General features: G+C 51.1%; 1 protein-coding gene across 1 annotated transcript in view; it reads right to left on the bottom strand.

Annotated features, from left to right (window-relative positions):
• ZNF777 (zinc finger protein 777) overlaps positions 1 to 12,070 on the bottom strand; it is a gene marked incomplete at its 5' end in the record, with an annotated part of 35,399 nt that extends 23,329 nt beyond the window's left edge. The window contains 3 exon segments of the mRNA XM_006172137.2: positions 5,372 to 5,485; positions 9,546 to 9,672; positions 11,210 to 12,070. Coding sequence (XP_006172199.2) covers positions 5,372 to 5,485; positions 9,546 to 9,672; positions 11,210 to 12,070 — 1,102 coding nt within the window.
• Positions 12,071 to 15,725: the final 3,655 nt, after the last annotated feature.

The raw sequence follows: 15,725 nt of genomic DNA, 5'->3' as shown, positions 1-15,725 counted from the left end.
TTTCCCTAGCACTCCAGCTCCTCAGGATCTTGGGCATCCATGCATGCCCTGTGCTGTAGGGCCAACCCAGGGATGGAAACCATGGGTAGCCATGTGGCTTCCAGCACTGCAGGCCAGTATGCTACGGACTGTGCCACATGCCTGGGTCATGATATATTCACTTCTTTTTTCTTTAAGTATTTTATATATAAGTAGTTACATGTACTTTCTTCCCCCTACCTCCTGCTCCCCCCCACACATGGTCTTTGTTCCTTTAAATATATTTTTGCCCATTTCCCTTCTCTCCTTCTTTCTGTCTCCATAGATCAGTAGATCAGATGCTTTCTCCAAATGTCTTATGGTCTTGGTTGTCCACATAGACTTAAAGACTCACAAGAGAATGGGAAGTTCAGTGCATGAGGGTGGGGCCTGCCTGCTCTGGGCCTCCCAGCAGGAAGGTCCTTTCACTGGGAATCCTCTTGGGTGGTCCCCAAATTCTCCAGATAAGACTTTCCCAATATTCTGCCCCAAGGTTCAGTCCTGGATGTCAGTGTCATTTCAGGAGCAAGGTCAGGGCCGAAGGCTGGGAACTTCAGTAATTGTCTGTCAGGTCTCACTTATCCACCCTCGGCTGTGCTGCTGCCCACGTTTGCAGACCCCTGCCCCTCCCCTCCAGGGAATAAGCCAGGGCTGGGGAGGGGCAGGTGCCAGCTCCAGGGGCTGGAGGAGGTAAGAAGAGGTGGGGGAGGTTCCCAGTCCTCTGCTTTTGGCCTCGCCTCTACCCCCATTTCCAGAGATCCTGAGAGTCTCTACGGTTGCCAACTCCTGAGGTTAGAGCAGGGTGGGGTACCAGGTTTCACCTCAGCACTCCCCAAGACTGATGTGGGCTTCTGCTTTCTCATCAGCGATCACCACCCGCCTGCCTTAAGGCTTCCACAGCTTCGTGGCTGTCGTCTCCCCGTCCATGCCTTTTAAAAGCCCTTCTACTCTTGTTTTAGAAAGACTTGGGGAAGTAGGAGTACACATATGTTCAATCTCCATCTTTAACTCTGTCTTCCATCATGTATTGTTTTCAAAAGAAAAATTTTTTTTTCAAAATATTTTAGGGGCCAGCAGGTGGTATGGTGGCTGAGGTGCTGGACTCCCACATGGTCAACCCCAGTTCGAGTCCCGGACCTGGCGGCTTGTTTTTCTTGCTTTCCTTTTCTCTCTCTCTGGTCAAATTAAAAATAATAAAAAGTAAAGTAAATAATTTTTAAATTTCTTTTTTACTGAGTAACATCAAATGTTCGTATCAGAACTTTTTTTTTTTTTTTTAGAAAGGTTTTTACTACAATGCGTGTGCTCACCAGAAAGATAGAGAGAGACAGAGAGACAGAAAGTGAGAAATCACCCCCCAGGGGGGATGGCTGTGCTACGATCCCTTCTCCTCCATTCTCCTCTCAGGATCTTAGGCTCGTCAAGAGTTTGAGCCACCAGGACCGGGGCTCTAACCACAGTCGACTACATGGGAGTCCAGTGACAAAGCCATTACGCCAAGTGCTGGTCCTCAGAACATTTTATTAAAACAGAGAAATAGGATTTTAGTAAGTTTCTACCGCGGTTCCTTCTATCTTTTGTTCACATGGTTGACTTCACAGTATATTTACATATCCCTCTTCTACACTGGGAGTTAACCCCTCCTGTCAATGGGATCACTCCCATCTCCATTTCAAATATACATTTTGGCCATCCCATCTTAGGCAAACAGAAATAGCCCTCTACCCCGCTACTACCCTGTATCTCCATCCCCATTCCAGCGAGCCCTCCCGTTCCTCGGGATCTTTACCATGCACACACGCCCTGCGCTTTAGGGCCAACCCAGTGATGCAAACCAGGGTTGGTCATGTGGCTTCCAACTCTACAGGCCAGTATGCTACGGACTGCGCTACCGGCCTGGGTCATGATGTATTCACTTATTTTTCCTCTAAGTGTGTGTATGTGCGTGTAACTTTATTGATTTATTTATTTTAATTTGACCAGCGAGGGACAGAGTGAGAACGAGAGAGAGAGAGAGAGAGAGAGAGAGCAAGCAAGCCATCGGGTCTGGGACTCGAACCGCAGTCTTCCATGTGGGAGTCCAGTGCCCTTAACCACCATGTCACCTCCCAGCCCCATTTTCTTCCTAAGTATCTTATATGTAAGTAGTTATACATACTTTCTCCCCCCACTTGTTATTTTTTTTGACAGGGTCTCGACATGTCACCATCCTAGCATGCTGCCATGTCAGGTTTTTATGTCACCCAGGCCAGCCTCGAGCTTGTGACCCTCCTGTACGGCCTCCTGAGTCCCTGGGACTCAAGTGCACGCCAGCACACCCGGCTGTCAGGTTGGGTCAGGAAGCTAGCTGGGCCTCTCCTGTGCTCCCAGCTGGCGGAGTGCAGCTGTCTCTGCAGCACATGCCACCGGGGCTGGGCCTCGCTAAACTTCTGGGATGACTGTCAAGGGGCGCCACCTCTGCGTCTCATTTCCCGATCACCCTCTTCCACTCTGATCGGGCTTCTGCCTCCAAAATGTCGCCAGCACTTCTCCTGCTAAAGTCACTGAAGATTTCAACTTGCAAAGCCGGTGGATGCTTTTCGGTCATGTGTTATCCAGCCCCCACAGCAGGACTTGGCAGTGCTGACCACACTCCGGCCTTCTGGGAACGTGCTCCTGGGATGCCCAACGAGATGCTCTCCCGATTTCCTAGCCACCTGCCTGCCTTGTTCTGCTTTGATTCCCCTTGTCCCTCTTTTTTCCAAATCCTGCAACACTGGATTTGAAAGTCTTCTTATAAAATACCAACACATGTGTCCCAGCCCTCCCAGACCAGCAGACAGTGCTCCAAGTCCCCAACTGCTCCAGAAGGAGGACTCTGTGGGGTGCGGCTCTGTGCTGAACTCTCAGACCAGACCCATGGTGCCACCGCTCAGAGAGTGGCCCCAGTGCACCATGCCCAAGGTCCCCAGCTCAGACCTCCTCTTCAGAACTCCAGACTCCTTCGAGCAGCTGCTACCTCAACACCTTCTTCTTGACGCTCACAGAAATTCCAAACCAAATGTATTCAAGGCCAACTATTTGCTATTTCTCCAAATCTGAGCCTATACCGTTCTCCAGAGACCAGGAGTCATCCTCGGCACCTCCCTCTCCCTCATATTCAGAACTCACTGATCGTTAAGGCATTTCTAGTTGATTGCTAGGATAAAGCTTGCCAATGGCCACTTTTCTCCCTGGGCCATGCCAAGCCCTCCTTTCTGAAGGACAGAAGACACTTCCAAGATGTCTCGTAGCTTCCAGTCTTTCCTTCCCCCCAGTCAGTTCTCCTCAGAGCACCCAGAAGCCTGCTGTTATTTAGGTTCCCCCAAATGCTGTGTCCTCACAGAGGCCTCTTCCGGCTTCCCAAATTCAACAGGGTCTTCCAAGTCGGACGCCTCCTAGCCCTGTTCTAGCTCAGCCAAGCTCCACCACAGCTGAGGACTATTTTTACACAAGGGGCCCTCAAAAGTGTTCATGGAGGGGCCAGCAGCTGGCTTTGCTGCCACCCTAAGGAAGAGGATGCATAACAGGTTGGTTAACGAGGAGTGTTTGGGCACGGCTCCCTGCGGGTTCACAGAACCCCCTTGCTGTGGCGGGACCAGGGCCGCGGATGAGCGAGCACAGTGGTGCGAACGGCAGGCCTGCGCTGGGGAGCGAGGTCCCACGTCTCTGTCCTCCTCCCGCTGCAGCTCCGAGGCCCGGAGGTGGTTACCACAACCTCCTGTGTGGCACATTCAGTCACACGGGGAGGCTCTGAGGCCGCCACTTCCCAGCAGAAGCTCAGGTGTGGACGTGCCCACCAGGACAAACCCAGCCCAGGCGGCTTGGGGTGGGCTTACTTCGATTCTGGCCCCATACTGTGGGAGGCCCATCTGCAATGAGGATGTGAGGCTCGGCCTAGGAAGGGGATCGATGCTCTCACATCCAGTCCCTCTTAAGACAACACTGCACGCCTGGCGCCTGGACCACAAACCCCCCCGGGACGTCGGACTGTATGTCAGGGTTTTTACCACAAACCCTGTCTCCTGCTCTGTCTTTGCCTCCTGAGCCGTCTTTCTCGTTTCTTCTACCTGAACCTACTTTGACTTGATCTGAGCTTTCGGATGTGCCGCTCAAGCCTTTAAGGTTCAGATGAACTTGCTCCTACCAGAGATCACCTGTGACAGGCCACACCGGCTTCCAGCCTTCCCCCGTCAACTCTTACGCTCATCTTTGCTGTTTGCCAGGATGAATCCGGGACCAGCCTGTTCCCTGATTGCAATCTCTAGGCAAATCTCTACAAAGCAACAACGCTGAATTTCCTTGAGATGTGCTGGTATTTCCACAGCGTTCTCTCTCATGGGTTACTCCCCTCTTAACACAGGGGCTGATGGTACTCAGCGTTCCTAGGACTTCTCCCTGGGGCCAGTTTACAGGACCCACATCGATGGCATGAAGCCCTAACAAGCCTGGCTGTGGGTCCCGCCCAAGCTCTCCAGCTGGCTCACCCTCCCTTCAGTAGACAGCATCACCAGTGATGTCCAACTGTCCCTCCCACGCCACATCTGCCCACAAGGGACAGGGTCTGGCTCCACTGAAGACCATCATGATACATGACAACGTCCAAAGGCACCTCCAAGGTAGGGCTCCGGGATCTAAGGGCAGAAACGCGAGCACCAGCCGTGCAGGTATGCTGGCGACAGATCCCGCCAGCGTGGAAGCGACGACACCCCGGGTCTGCTGACAATGCCGTGTGGACTGTGCCAACTGCCACGCCGGGCCCTTGGGGAGAGATTAGCACCAGTCCTGAGGCAACCAAGACGCCAACAGGATCGAGTGACTGAAATCACTGCTAGTGAGCGGAGGGCGAGGTTCAAACACCTGGCCCGAGTCTGCACGTAAGCACTGGTGTCTGTTCAGCCTTGCCCGATGTCTATGGAAGACTCTCTAACTGGCTCATCTAGACTCTGTGCTGGAAAAGTCCACATTTGCCCCTTACTCTGCTGAGGAGCTGCAGGACCCAGGGTCGCAGCCCTTCCCTGGGGAGCTCCAGGAGGTAGGTCCACTTATTCTCTGACGGGTGACTACCCCTCTTTGAGTTTCTTACTTTATTTCCTGTGATACTTGTCAGGTTACAACATCCCTGAGAAGAGGAGGCCCCGGCACTTCTATTACTAACAACTTGGGCCACCTGAGCAAGGAGGCCCCAGGGAGGTCCTGGTACCTGTAGGCCTCCTTTCTGTACATGGCTTGCTAACGTATCCCGTTAGGGCCTTCCTTGGGCTGTGGTGCCCCACGTGGAGGCCTTCTGAGAGCTCTAGAGTGCAGCACTCTGGGCCACCCCTGAGCCACTCACCGGCGCTGGGATCTGTGGGCGTCTCGCCCTCCTCGGAGTCTTCCTGCTCCTGCATGGTCGGCCTCTCCCCGCGCTCCATCTGGGACATGAGGTCCGGTTTGGAGATTGCATAGTCTGAGCAGCAGGAAGGGAAGAAAACACATGTGGGATAAGGTGGCACTGGACACAGTCGGGGTGTCATCTGGGCAGTGTGACAGTAGGAGTAGCTTCTCTACTGGGACATGGCAACCAGCAACGGACGTGGGCATGCGCCCGACCCTCTTTTAGGGTCCACTCTGTGTGTGAGGCTTCTGAGTGGCTGATGGCTGCCCAGGTTTTTCATGACAAAGGGACAAGGTATTTAAAAATTTATAAACAAACTAAACCTGATAAAATTTCAAAGCCATAAGACAAAATACTGACAGATTTCCTTACGGAAAGTTTAATGTTCTTTGGACATAAAGTTGAAAGGTGAGGAAACTTGGAGGAAATATACATACATGAACACATACATGGGAACTTAGAAAAGTCTGTGGGAAAATGGAATTCGGTGGCACAGTAGTTAAGGCAGCTGGATCCCACAAGGCCAGAAGATCTGTTTGAGTTCTCGACACTGTCGCTTGAAAAACACACCAAGTGGGCCCGCTGGGGGCTAGGGCCGCCTTTGTGGTTTGAGTCGCAGACCTGGCAGCTTGAAAATCATGCTGGGCACATGTGTAGACGTGCCTAAAATCCCAATAGGAGAATGGAGAATGCAGGAGAAAGGACTGAGGTATGAGATGATTTTTCATTTTGCCTCTCTCTTTATTTCTCTCCGACAAACACTCATGCCCTCAAGCAAATTAAAAAAAAAAAAGAAAAGAAAAATGGAATTAAAGTATGAATTTACTTTAGTGTTAAATATTTTGAACTCCAGCATAACTTATTCATAATACACATCCCCACGAACTTTCTGAAGACAACTTATATTTGTCATAGAACAGGGGTCCTCAACACCCCCAGGCCATGGACCACTGTTAGAGACCAGGCCATGTCATAGGAGGTGACTAGCAGGTGAGTAAGTGAAGCTTCATCTGTACTTACGGCCACTCCCCCTTGCTCACATTACCTCATAGGCTCTGCCTTCTATCCGATCAGAGACCACATTAGGTTCTCATGGGAGTGTGAACCCTACTGTGCACTGTGCATGTGGGAGGTCAGGTCTGCTCACTCCGTGTGAGAATCTAATGCCTGATGGTCCGGGGTGGAACTGAGACGGTGATGCTAGCACTGGGGAGCAGCTGCAAATACTGCACTATGGTGAGCATTATTCATTACAATGTGACATAACAGAAGCAAGTTCACAATAAACGTAATGTGCTCGAGTCATCCTGAAACCATCCCCTTCCCATCCATGGGAAGAATGTCTTCTATGAAACTGGTCCCTGGTGCCAAAAAAGTTGGGGACTGTTGTCAGAGGGTTGATATCCATAATTATATGTAAAGAACTTCTACAATTAGTAAATCATAAAAAAGCAAAGTATATATAGAAGAAATCCAAATGGTCAGTAAATACATGAGATGTATGAGTTTACTAAACATCAAAGAAATACAAGTTAAAAATAATTAATCAGCCCTGTGGCAGAGTGATTAAGCCTTATGCATAGGGAGCTGGATCTCACATAGCCCACCATGGTTCGAATCCTGGCCCTGGCAGCTGAAAAACATAACGGGAGTGTGTGCCTGTAATTGCAAAGTCCTGATGGGATGGAGAAATGGGGAGAAAAAGACTGACACATGACTATGTCTCACTGACACGTGCTTTCTCTCTCTGGTGAATGTGTGGACCCCTTGAACGTTAGAAAACCAATAATAAATTGTCATTTTTTTTTTCACCTATCAAAAAGACAAGATTTAAAACGGAAGCACATCGGTCGAGCCAGGTTATGGAGAAATGGCGTTTTTGTACACCACTGCAAAACCATACACCAGCTCAGCTCTCCAGAAGGCACCAGGGCAGGAGCTGCAAGTGCAAACGCGCATCCTCTTTCCTTAGCAGCCCCCTCTGAATCTGGACTACTGGAACCCTCATGTTAGTGCACAAGCGCAAAGAGATGTGTGCCACGACACTCGGTAACAGAGAGGAAAACAGAGCTAACCTACTGTCCACCAATGGCAGACAGGCCACGAGCCTAACGGTTCACGGGCCTACGGCGTGGTCTCCCCAAGGAGGCCCAGGTGTGCCGACGTGGAAGGTTGTCCAGGCAGAACAAGCAAACGGGCACCTCTGTGCAAACCTCAAACTGTATGTGCACCAGAGCGTGTGCCACGCTTATGTCTGCACACACACAGAACGAGAGGAGAAAGAACACAGGCCATGGTGGCTACCTCTGGGGAGAGTTACTGGGGAGCTGGGGGAGTGCTCTTTGTTATGTAAATCTAAGTTGCTGAATTTTCACAATTATGCATTATTTTATTATTTTTTAGAGAGAGATTTTTGCTATACAGTGCATGTGTTGGACTAAGAGACAGAGAGATAGAAAGTGAGAAATCAGCCCCCAGGGGATATGGCCACACGGAAATCCCTTCTCTGTTCTCCTCTTGGGAATCTGGGCATACATGCACGTGCACCCGGCGTGAGTTTTAAGTCACTGGGTCTGGACTTGAACCACAGTCGACTCTATGGGAGTCCAGCAACGTAACCATGACACCAATCGCTGGTCTCCACAATTAAGCATTATTATAAACAACATAGAATTTTACTTTATTTTTAAAATGTTTCCTGGGAATGGGGTACTCATCAAAGAGAGACAGATGGGATGAGGAGGGTAGAGGGAGGAGGAGAAAGCATCCTCTGCCGGGCCATGCCGCAGTCCTTTCTCCTCCACTTCTCCATCCCATCAGGATCTTGGGCATGCACACACAAGTGCCCGGTGTGTACTTCAAGCTTCTGGCCAGGATTTGATCTGCAGTCAGCCATGTGATCTGACCGCCTTAACCACCGGGCAATGGGGCTGGCCCAGAAAAAATGGCATTTACAAAGAGGAGAAGTTATCTATGGAAAGGCGTGTACAAAGCTAACAGTTCTAGCAAGAATCAAAATTTCTATGCAATAACAAATTTAATGATTTTTTTTCCCAAAATTTTTTGTACGTGCCCAAAGGGTGCTCCGCATAAGTGAACAGGGAACGTATAAAGTTAGAGTGCATTTCCCAGGTTTATGTTCTTCACTATTCTTTTATTTTTTTAAATAATTATTTATTTAATTCTATTTATTTATTTATTTTTAAATTATTTTTTATTTAACTGTATATATTCATTCATTTATTTATTTCGATTTGACCAGAGAGGGGTAGAGTGAGAGAGAGAGAGAGAGAGAGAAAGAAAGCTGCCAGTTCTGGGACTCAAACCGTAGTTGGCCATGTGGGAGTCTGGCGCCCTTAACCACCAAGCCACCTGCTGGCCCCAATTCCATATGTTATAATAATAATAATTATTATTATTCATTTGAGCAGACAGAGACAGAGAGAAAGGGAAAGTGAGAAAGCAAGCCGCTAGGTCCAGGACTCGAACCACGGTCAGCCACATGGGAGTCAGGTGTCCTTAATCGCCATGCCACCTGCTGGTCCTGTCCTTAACTATTCTTAAAGAAAACAACAAGCATCCATAGATGGGGCTAAGACAGATCTTAGAGAGGCTAGGGACTCCTGGAGGGGGACCTGGGATGACCTCCCCGATCACAGCCTCCTGGTCTGCACGATGGGGACCGGGCCCTCAATCATGGGCAGTGTTCAGTCACCTCAGTAAAAAAGCATGGTCTGTCCTAGCCCCCTCGGGGTACACGTGGGGAGCAGGCTATGTGTTCAGCACCTCTGTTTCCTTCCACTCCTTTTCCCTCTGGTAATAACACCTTACTGGACAATCTCATTTTCAGGCAGGGTTGTATGGGGAGATACTCTACAGGCGAGAGACCACTGGTGTCTGGCTCATCTTCTCCCCGTGCCCCTGCGGCTTCTCTGCAGGGCGGTGTGTCTGCCTACGGGCTGCTCCCACCTGCACTGAGCATGTGGGCGTGTGAGAGCCCTCATTTCATTTGAAATCCTGCTTTCCTTACTGTTTGATTTCTGGCTCTACCAGGGCTCGGTGTTCCCTGAGGCTGCAGACAAGCTGCAAGCTGCTGTCCGGGCACCCATGCAGTGCACAGGCCTCTCCTTACCCATGGACACCAGGGACTCGTAGTTGCCCCGCATCACGTTCTTGTAGAGCTCCTTCTGCCACTCGGACAGGTTTCCCCACTCCTGCTCCGAGAAATGGACGGCGACGTCATCGAACGTGACAGGCACCTGGAACCACACAACAGACTCAGCTTGACAGCAGACGGCAGTGCCGGGCCCACTGTTGTGAAATCTCAAAGCCCCAACACCTTGGCCTGGTTCGGACACCTCCTCCTCCAGACAGGACAGGGAAGGGCCGATCACGCATCTCTGAGGCTTCCCCTAGGACCTCTCCAGAAGTCTGGCTAGGCTTTGGCCACTGTCCCTGCCCCAGAGAGTAAGGCTGGTCTTGTCTGGTCCTTTTCATCTTGCACGGCTAGCTCTGCCTGCTCTAAAGCCTGGTCTGCAGATCAGAAGCAGTGAGCCACCAGGGAACAGGCCAGAGGTGTGCCGCTCAGACCAGCGAAATCAGTTCCGCATTTGGGAAGTACCCCAGGTGACTGTGCCTATGGCAGAATTTGAGCAGTGCAGGCCTGGAGGACATGGACTGTCCCCTAAATAAGGCAGCAATGCAGAAAGATAGAAAGAAAACCAGTCCAGGACCAGCAATTAGCAAAATGGCTATGTCGCTGGACTCCCATGTATCAACTGTGGTTCGCATCCCGGACCCGGTGGCTTAAACTCACGCCGGGCGTGTGCGTGCCCAAGATCCCGAGAGGAAAATGAGGAGAAGGAACTGCGGTGTGGCCATCCCCCTGGGGGGTGATTTCTCGCTTTCTGTCTGTCTCTGTCTCTCTGGCAAGTGCACACCCTATAGCAAAAACTTCACCAAAAAAAAGAGAAAAAAAAAAAGAAAGAAAGAAAAATGAAAACCGATTCAAGCTCTTTCCGAAGCTCCTGCAAAATAATATTAAAATCTAATTGCTCTCAGGACCAGCAGATGACGTAATGGTTACATCTCTGGACGCCCACATGACTGACTGCGGTTTGAGTCCTAGACCCCGAGGCTTAAAATCACACTAGGCACGTGTGTGTGTATGCTCAAGTCCTGAGAGAATGGAGAAGAGATTGCAACATGATCATTACCTCCCCCAGGGTGGTGACTTCTCGCTTTCTGTCTCTCTGGCGAGCACATGTGCCCTGTAACAAAAATCTCTCTCTAAAAAACAGAACAAAATAAAAAGCCTAACTGTGCTCTAGATTTTTAGGATACCTCTTAAAATCAGAGTTGTACTGGCATTAACACATGATTTCTAAGTGAACTCAGGAAATGGCAGAGCAGGACAGATCCCTGTAACATTTCACCTGGTTCTCCCGCCCCCCCACCCGACACGGAACAACTGATGACTGCTGATCAGTAACTGCCCACAAAGCCTCCCTCCCTGGGCTTGGCTGTCCCTTCCTAGCCAGACGTCCTGGACGACTCTGCTGGACAGTCGTCCGCCTGACAGCCCTTGATCCCAGGGGGCGCTTGCACATTAACCTACATTTTCCTCGACGGGAGACATTAACTAAGTTGGGCGAGTCCTGTCCTTAGTGAAGCAATGTTGTCAAAAAGGATCACTGCTTTTAAAAATGTTTCCGCCATCTTTCTTTCCCTTTAAATTCCTAGACCATATTCCAGTTTGGTTCCCTTCCTGGGAAGCCCCAGGCGGAGTGGGTTTACCTTGGGAACTTCTCCATTGCTGCCCGGGGGCAGCCTCAGGATCCAGAAGTTTCTGTTTTTCAGCAGGTTCTCCATGTTCTCCAGCCGCCTCTGCAGCAGCCCGTACTCCTGCAGCAGCGTCCCCAGCACGACCCACTTGCTCTCCAGATGGTTGGCAAACTCCACGGCCGTCTTCTCACAGTCGGCGATTTTTTTCTCATTTGTCCCTGTGCGGCCCTCTAGGGTCAGCAGCCTCATGGCCTGGGCCTCCAGCTTCCTCTCCACTGCCTGGACGGCTGCCCACACGGCCAGACGGGTGATCTCGGCCGTGGGGAGGGACTGTTCCTTCTGGGCTGCAGACGAGATCTGGAAAGGGGGGTCCTTCTGGGAAATAGGGCTCTGGAGCAGTGGGTCCACGGCGGTCTCGGGGACTGTGGGGGAAAGCGTCAGGGGATCTTTCTCAGAAACTTCAGGGCGCTGGAGTGGGGCTTCTTGGTGGTGAGTGGAGTGGGGTGGGAGAGAGGTTTCTTGGCCAGTAGCAGCTGGGGGTGGGTTCTGGGTCTCTTCCTGGGCAGCCAGGGGGCCCTGGAGACAAGTCTCTTGCTCGGGAGTGTCAGGATACAGGAGCGAGGGTCCCTTTTGGAGAACAGGTGGCATCCGGCTAGAAGCCTCTTGCTTGGGGGCACTGGAAGTCTGGGGCAGGGAGCCTTGCCCAGGGCAGGCAGGAGGCGAAGAAGGAATCTCTTTTGACGGGAGAACACGAGATTGGAACAGAGCTTCCCGGGGGAGTCCAGCAGGCGCCTGGTGCAGGCTTTCTTCTCGCGGAACGCTGGCGAACGGCAGAGGTGAGGTGCGTTGGCTCTCCATGTCCGGCTGCTGGACCTGCAACATGCAAGAGAGGGAAAGACAGGATTGAGGGCTGCAGTCTCTGACTAGAAAACAAACCCCAGAGTGCGTATCCACATCAAAGGGGCTTCAGGGTCGGGAGCAGGAAGCTAAGTTTCATGGATATGAACCTCTTCTGGAGACCAGCGCTGATCTCCTGATCTCAACATCAATGAAAAACTACTATAGGGCCCAGCAGATGGTGTGATGGTTACATCGCTGGACTCCCATATAGTCAACCGCGGTTTGAGATCCAGACCCGGCTCTGTAAAATTCACACTGGGCGCATGTGCGTGCATGCTCAAAATTCCAAGAGAAGAATGGAGGAGAAGGGATTGTGGCATGGCCAACCCCCGGGGGGAGGGGGCGATCGATTCCTTGCTTTCTGTCTCTGTCTCTCTGGCAAGTGCATGCACCCTATAGCAAAAACCTCTCTAAAACAAAACTACTATAAACAACGAATAAAAGAAGGCCAGGCCACCTTCTGCCTTCCATGGAGCATCTCTTTTTTCACAGCAAGTACTTCCCAGGTATCATCTTAGGAGTACTGGTGTGGGAGGGAGAAAGGTGCTGGACTGGCATTAGAACTTCTGGCCGTCAGCCTTATCTACACCTACTGCTGCCCGGGCCACCCCAGCTGGGCTACTAGACCTCTCTGGTCTCTGCATCTCTGTCCATAAAATGAGGATAATAATACCTGACACGTGCACGGCCTCACTGAGTTGTTTACGAATCTAACATAATACTTCGATAACAACAGAGCAGAAGTTTTAAATGCCAGGCTTGTTACTACCCCCAACCTCCCAGCAAGGTGTGCAGGGTGGGATGATGACTGGCCAGAACCAGTCACCCCAGTTAATTTGAAAGTGCACTGTGTCAGCTGTGGCCTAGTGGTCAAGGTGGCTGGACCCCACACGGCTGGCCACGCAGCTGGAGTCCGGGATCCAGTGGCCTGAGAAACATGCTGGTGAGCCCCAAATCCTGAAAGGAGGGAGAGATGGAAGAGAAGGGACTGCAGCGTGGCCATCCCCGACAGGGGATACCTCTTACTTCTCTCTCTCTCTGGTGACTGCATGCACCCTCTGGCAAATTAAGAAAATAAAAATAAACAAAAAGAACGTGAACCTGACATCCACTCCCACTGCTTCTACGTGGCTGTCCTATTCATCCCCTCACTTTCTGCAACAGCGAGGACAAAAGTTCATCTCGTGGTTCTTCGTCCCTTATTCCTTGAGTCAAGGTGAAGGGTTGCCTTGTCAATAAACTTACTCAGAGACTTTCTACGGTATACATTCAATCTGGAAAGATCTTGGACGTGCCCGGTCTACTGCACAGACCGCACAGGATTCTGGGCTTTATAGCCTGGCTTCTGCTCTGCCCAGAGAGAAGGGAGACCCGAGAGGGGAGACGGCCCTGCGATGGGTGTGCCCTGGTGGCTGGGCTCCTTCCTGTGCATCCTGAGGTGGGAATGAGGCAAAGAGGCCAGGAAGGACAGGACACAAAGCCACTGCCAGCTGCTCTGTGACTTGTATCAAGACAGGTGGGGACGAGACCCAACGTAAAGCTTTGGATTCCTTTGGGGACGTCAATTACCCACACTCCCCCCGTCCCCATCTTGCCACATCCACGCTGAGAATCCTTGCCTCAGCGGGTAGGTGAAGCCACGGTCTTCCGTGAGTGGCCAGGTCTGTGACTTCCTAGCCAGACAACCAATGTCTTCACGGGAACTGAACAGACGTTCTCCTGTAACCATTTTCCCCGTCTCCTCATAACCTTCCTTCAGTGACTCTGCTCAATCCCTATGCTCTACACACAAGTGAACTTCACAGTAATTAAAATCTCCATTTTCTTCATTTGAAGATCAGTATATCCCTGGTGTCCAGCCTGACATATGGCATGTGCTCAATAAATGTTTGCCAATAAAGGAATAAATTGTGGATCTATAAAATTAAAAAAATTAGGATAAACAGTGAAGTTCCTTTAGGTCACCTATCAAAGACTTATCTAAACTTAGTTCATGTCTTCCATAGATTTTACTCACTCATTCATATATTCACTTAGAGGACTGAAGGGAGAGTCAAGCCCCTATCCGTCACGGAGTCTGGGAAGTACCGCCTAACGGCCCTGCCGCTAGCTGGACCCGAGAGCTCACAGCGCGAATAGTTTCACTGAGCATTTCCTGTGCCACGAACCGTGTTAAGCACTTTCCAGGATTACCCCATTTACTGCTCACCGAACTCCGGGTAGCAGAACTCGTATACCCTAACCGCTGCTCACGCCTGGCCCATGAGGACACTACCTTACCCCAGATCACACAGTGGTCTGGCTCCTAGATGTGGGCTGTCTCCAGGCAGCTGGCTGGGTGGGCATGTGGCCCGAATCCTTTTTACCTCTGAAATTCAGAGACTTGGAGCTGACATAAGACCTGCTGGAGGTCTGATGGGGACAGGGGAAGTGGGACGAAAGGCCCTTTCCTTATAGACATGACCAGGAACCCCTCTGAGAACCTAACAAAAGTTTTGGGTTCTCTTTCTCAGAAGCAGACACTCCCCAAAGGCACGTACACAAAATGGGGCAAACATCTTCTGTGCATTCTGACCCCTAAACCTGGGGGCTCATCGCAGTCTCTGGAGTCCTCACTCTTGACAGCGGAAGGCAAGACAGGAAGGGCCTGGGGGTAAGTGACTAGGGGCCCAGGGAAAGTGACTCGCATAACCACTCAGCTGGCACTCAAGGCCCTTCCTCAGAGAGAGGTGAGGGTATTTGCTGACAACCAGCAGAAAGGAAAGACCCCTGGGGGCCAGGATAGTCTCTCCAGGCGTTTAACTGAAACAAGGGGAAGGCTCCAGGAGAGAAAAAAAGCCAGCAGAGCGAGACACCTTCACCAAGGGCTCCCTCAGAGCTGGCTATTTCGATCTCTCTGCTCCTGCTGTCTCTCCATGTCCAGGTCTGCAGGACAGTAGGAGACCAGGGCTGCAGGGGCACCCCCTCTCCCCTACTACCACCCCCAAATAAGAGCCCCTGCTACAATTTCATCAGTCCCCTGGACCTGGGGCTTGATCTTACTCTAAGCAGCCAGAAATGGCCAATGAGGAGGGACAGTAAATATACTAAAATAATAATAAACTCAAATTCTCAAACTGCTGGAGGATGGTGGGGCTCATCTAAACGGTATTTGGTAGGATTTAATAACCCTTCCTCCAGGCCCCATGGGTCCGGAGTGGCTGGGTCGCCAGGATCCATGCCTTATTATAGAAACATACAAACCCCCCAACCTGACTTATTAACAAAGCCATTGTCGGTAAGACCCAGGGAGGTTCACCCAGAATTCCATGCCATTCAAAGGCCCCAGACTGGAGGCTTAAGTCCTGAGGTAGGCACATACAAATCTTCATTTTCCCAGGAGCCTAAAATGTATTTTTAATATTACTAAAGAATCGGGAACGTTTGAGAAAGCCCTCTCTCCCACCCCTGTCCCTGTACACGATGGGAAACTGAGGCTCACTATCACCAACTCCCACGCAGTAATTTTCCTCCAGGCGCCAGAGCATCCCCACGAGCACGTTTGCAGGGAGGTGACAGGGGCCCGCTGAAGAGCAACGACAGTCCCGGCCCCATCCATCAGGTCACCCCAGTCTGGCCCGGGGCCGCC

The sequence above is a fragment of the Tupaia chinensis genome, unplaced genomic scaffold (genome assembly GCF_000334495.1).
Source record: "Tupaia chinensis unplaced genomic scaffold, TupChi_1.0 Scaffold000010_1, whole genome shotgun sequence".
NCBI classification, from domain to species: Eukaryota; Metazoa; Chordata; class Mammalia; order Scandentia; family Tupaiidae; genus Tupaia; species Tupaia belangeri.
The sequence above is the reverse complement of the archived record's forward strand: the minus strand, read 5'-3'. Positions and strand labels throughout refer to the sequence as shown.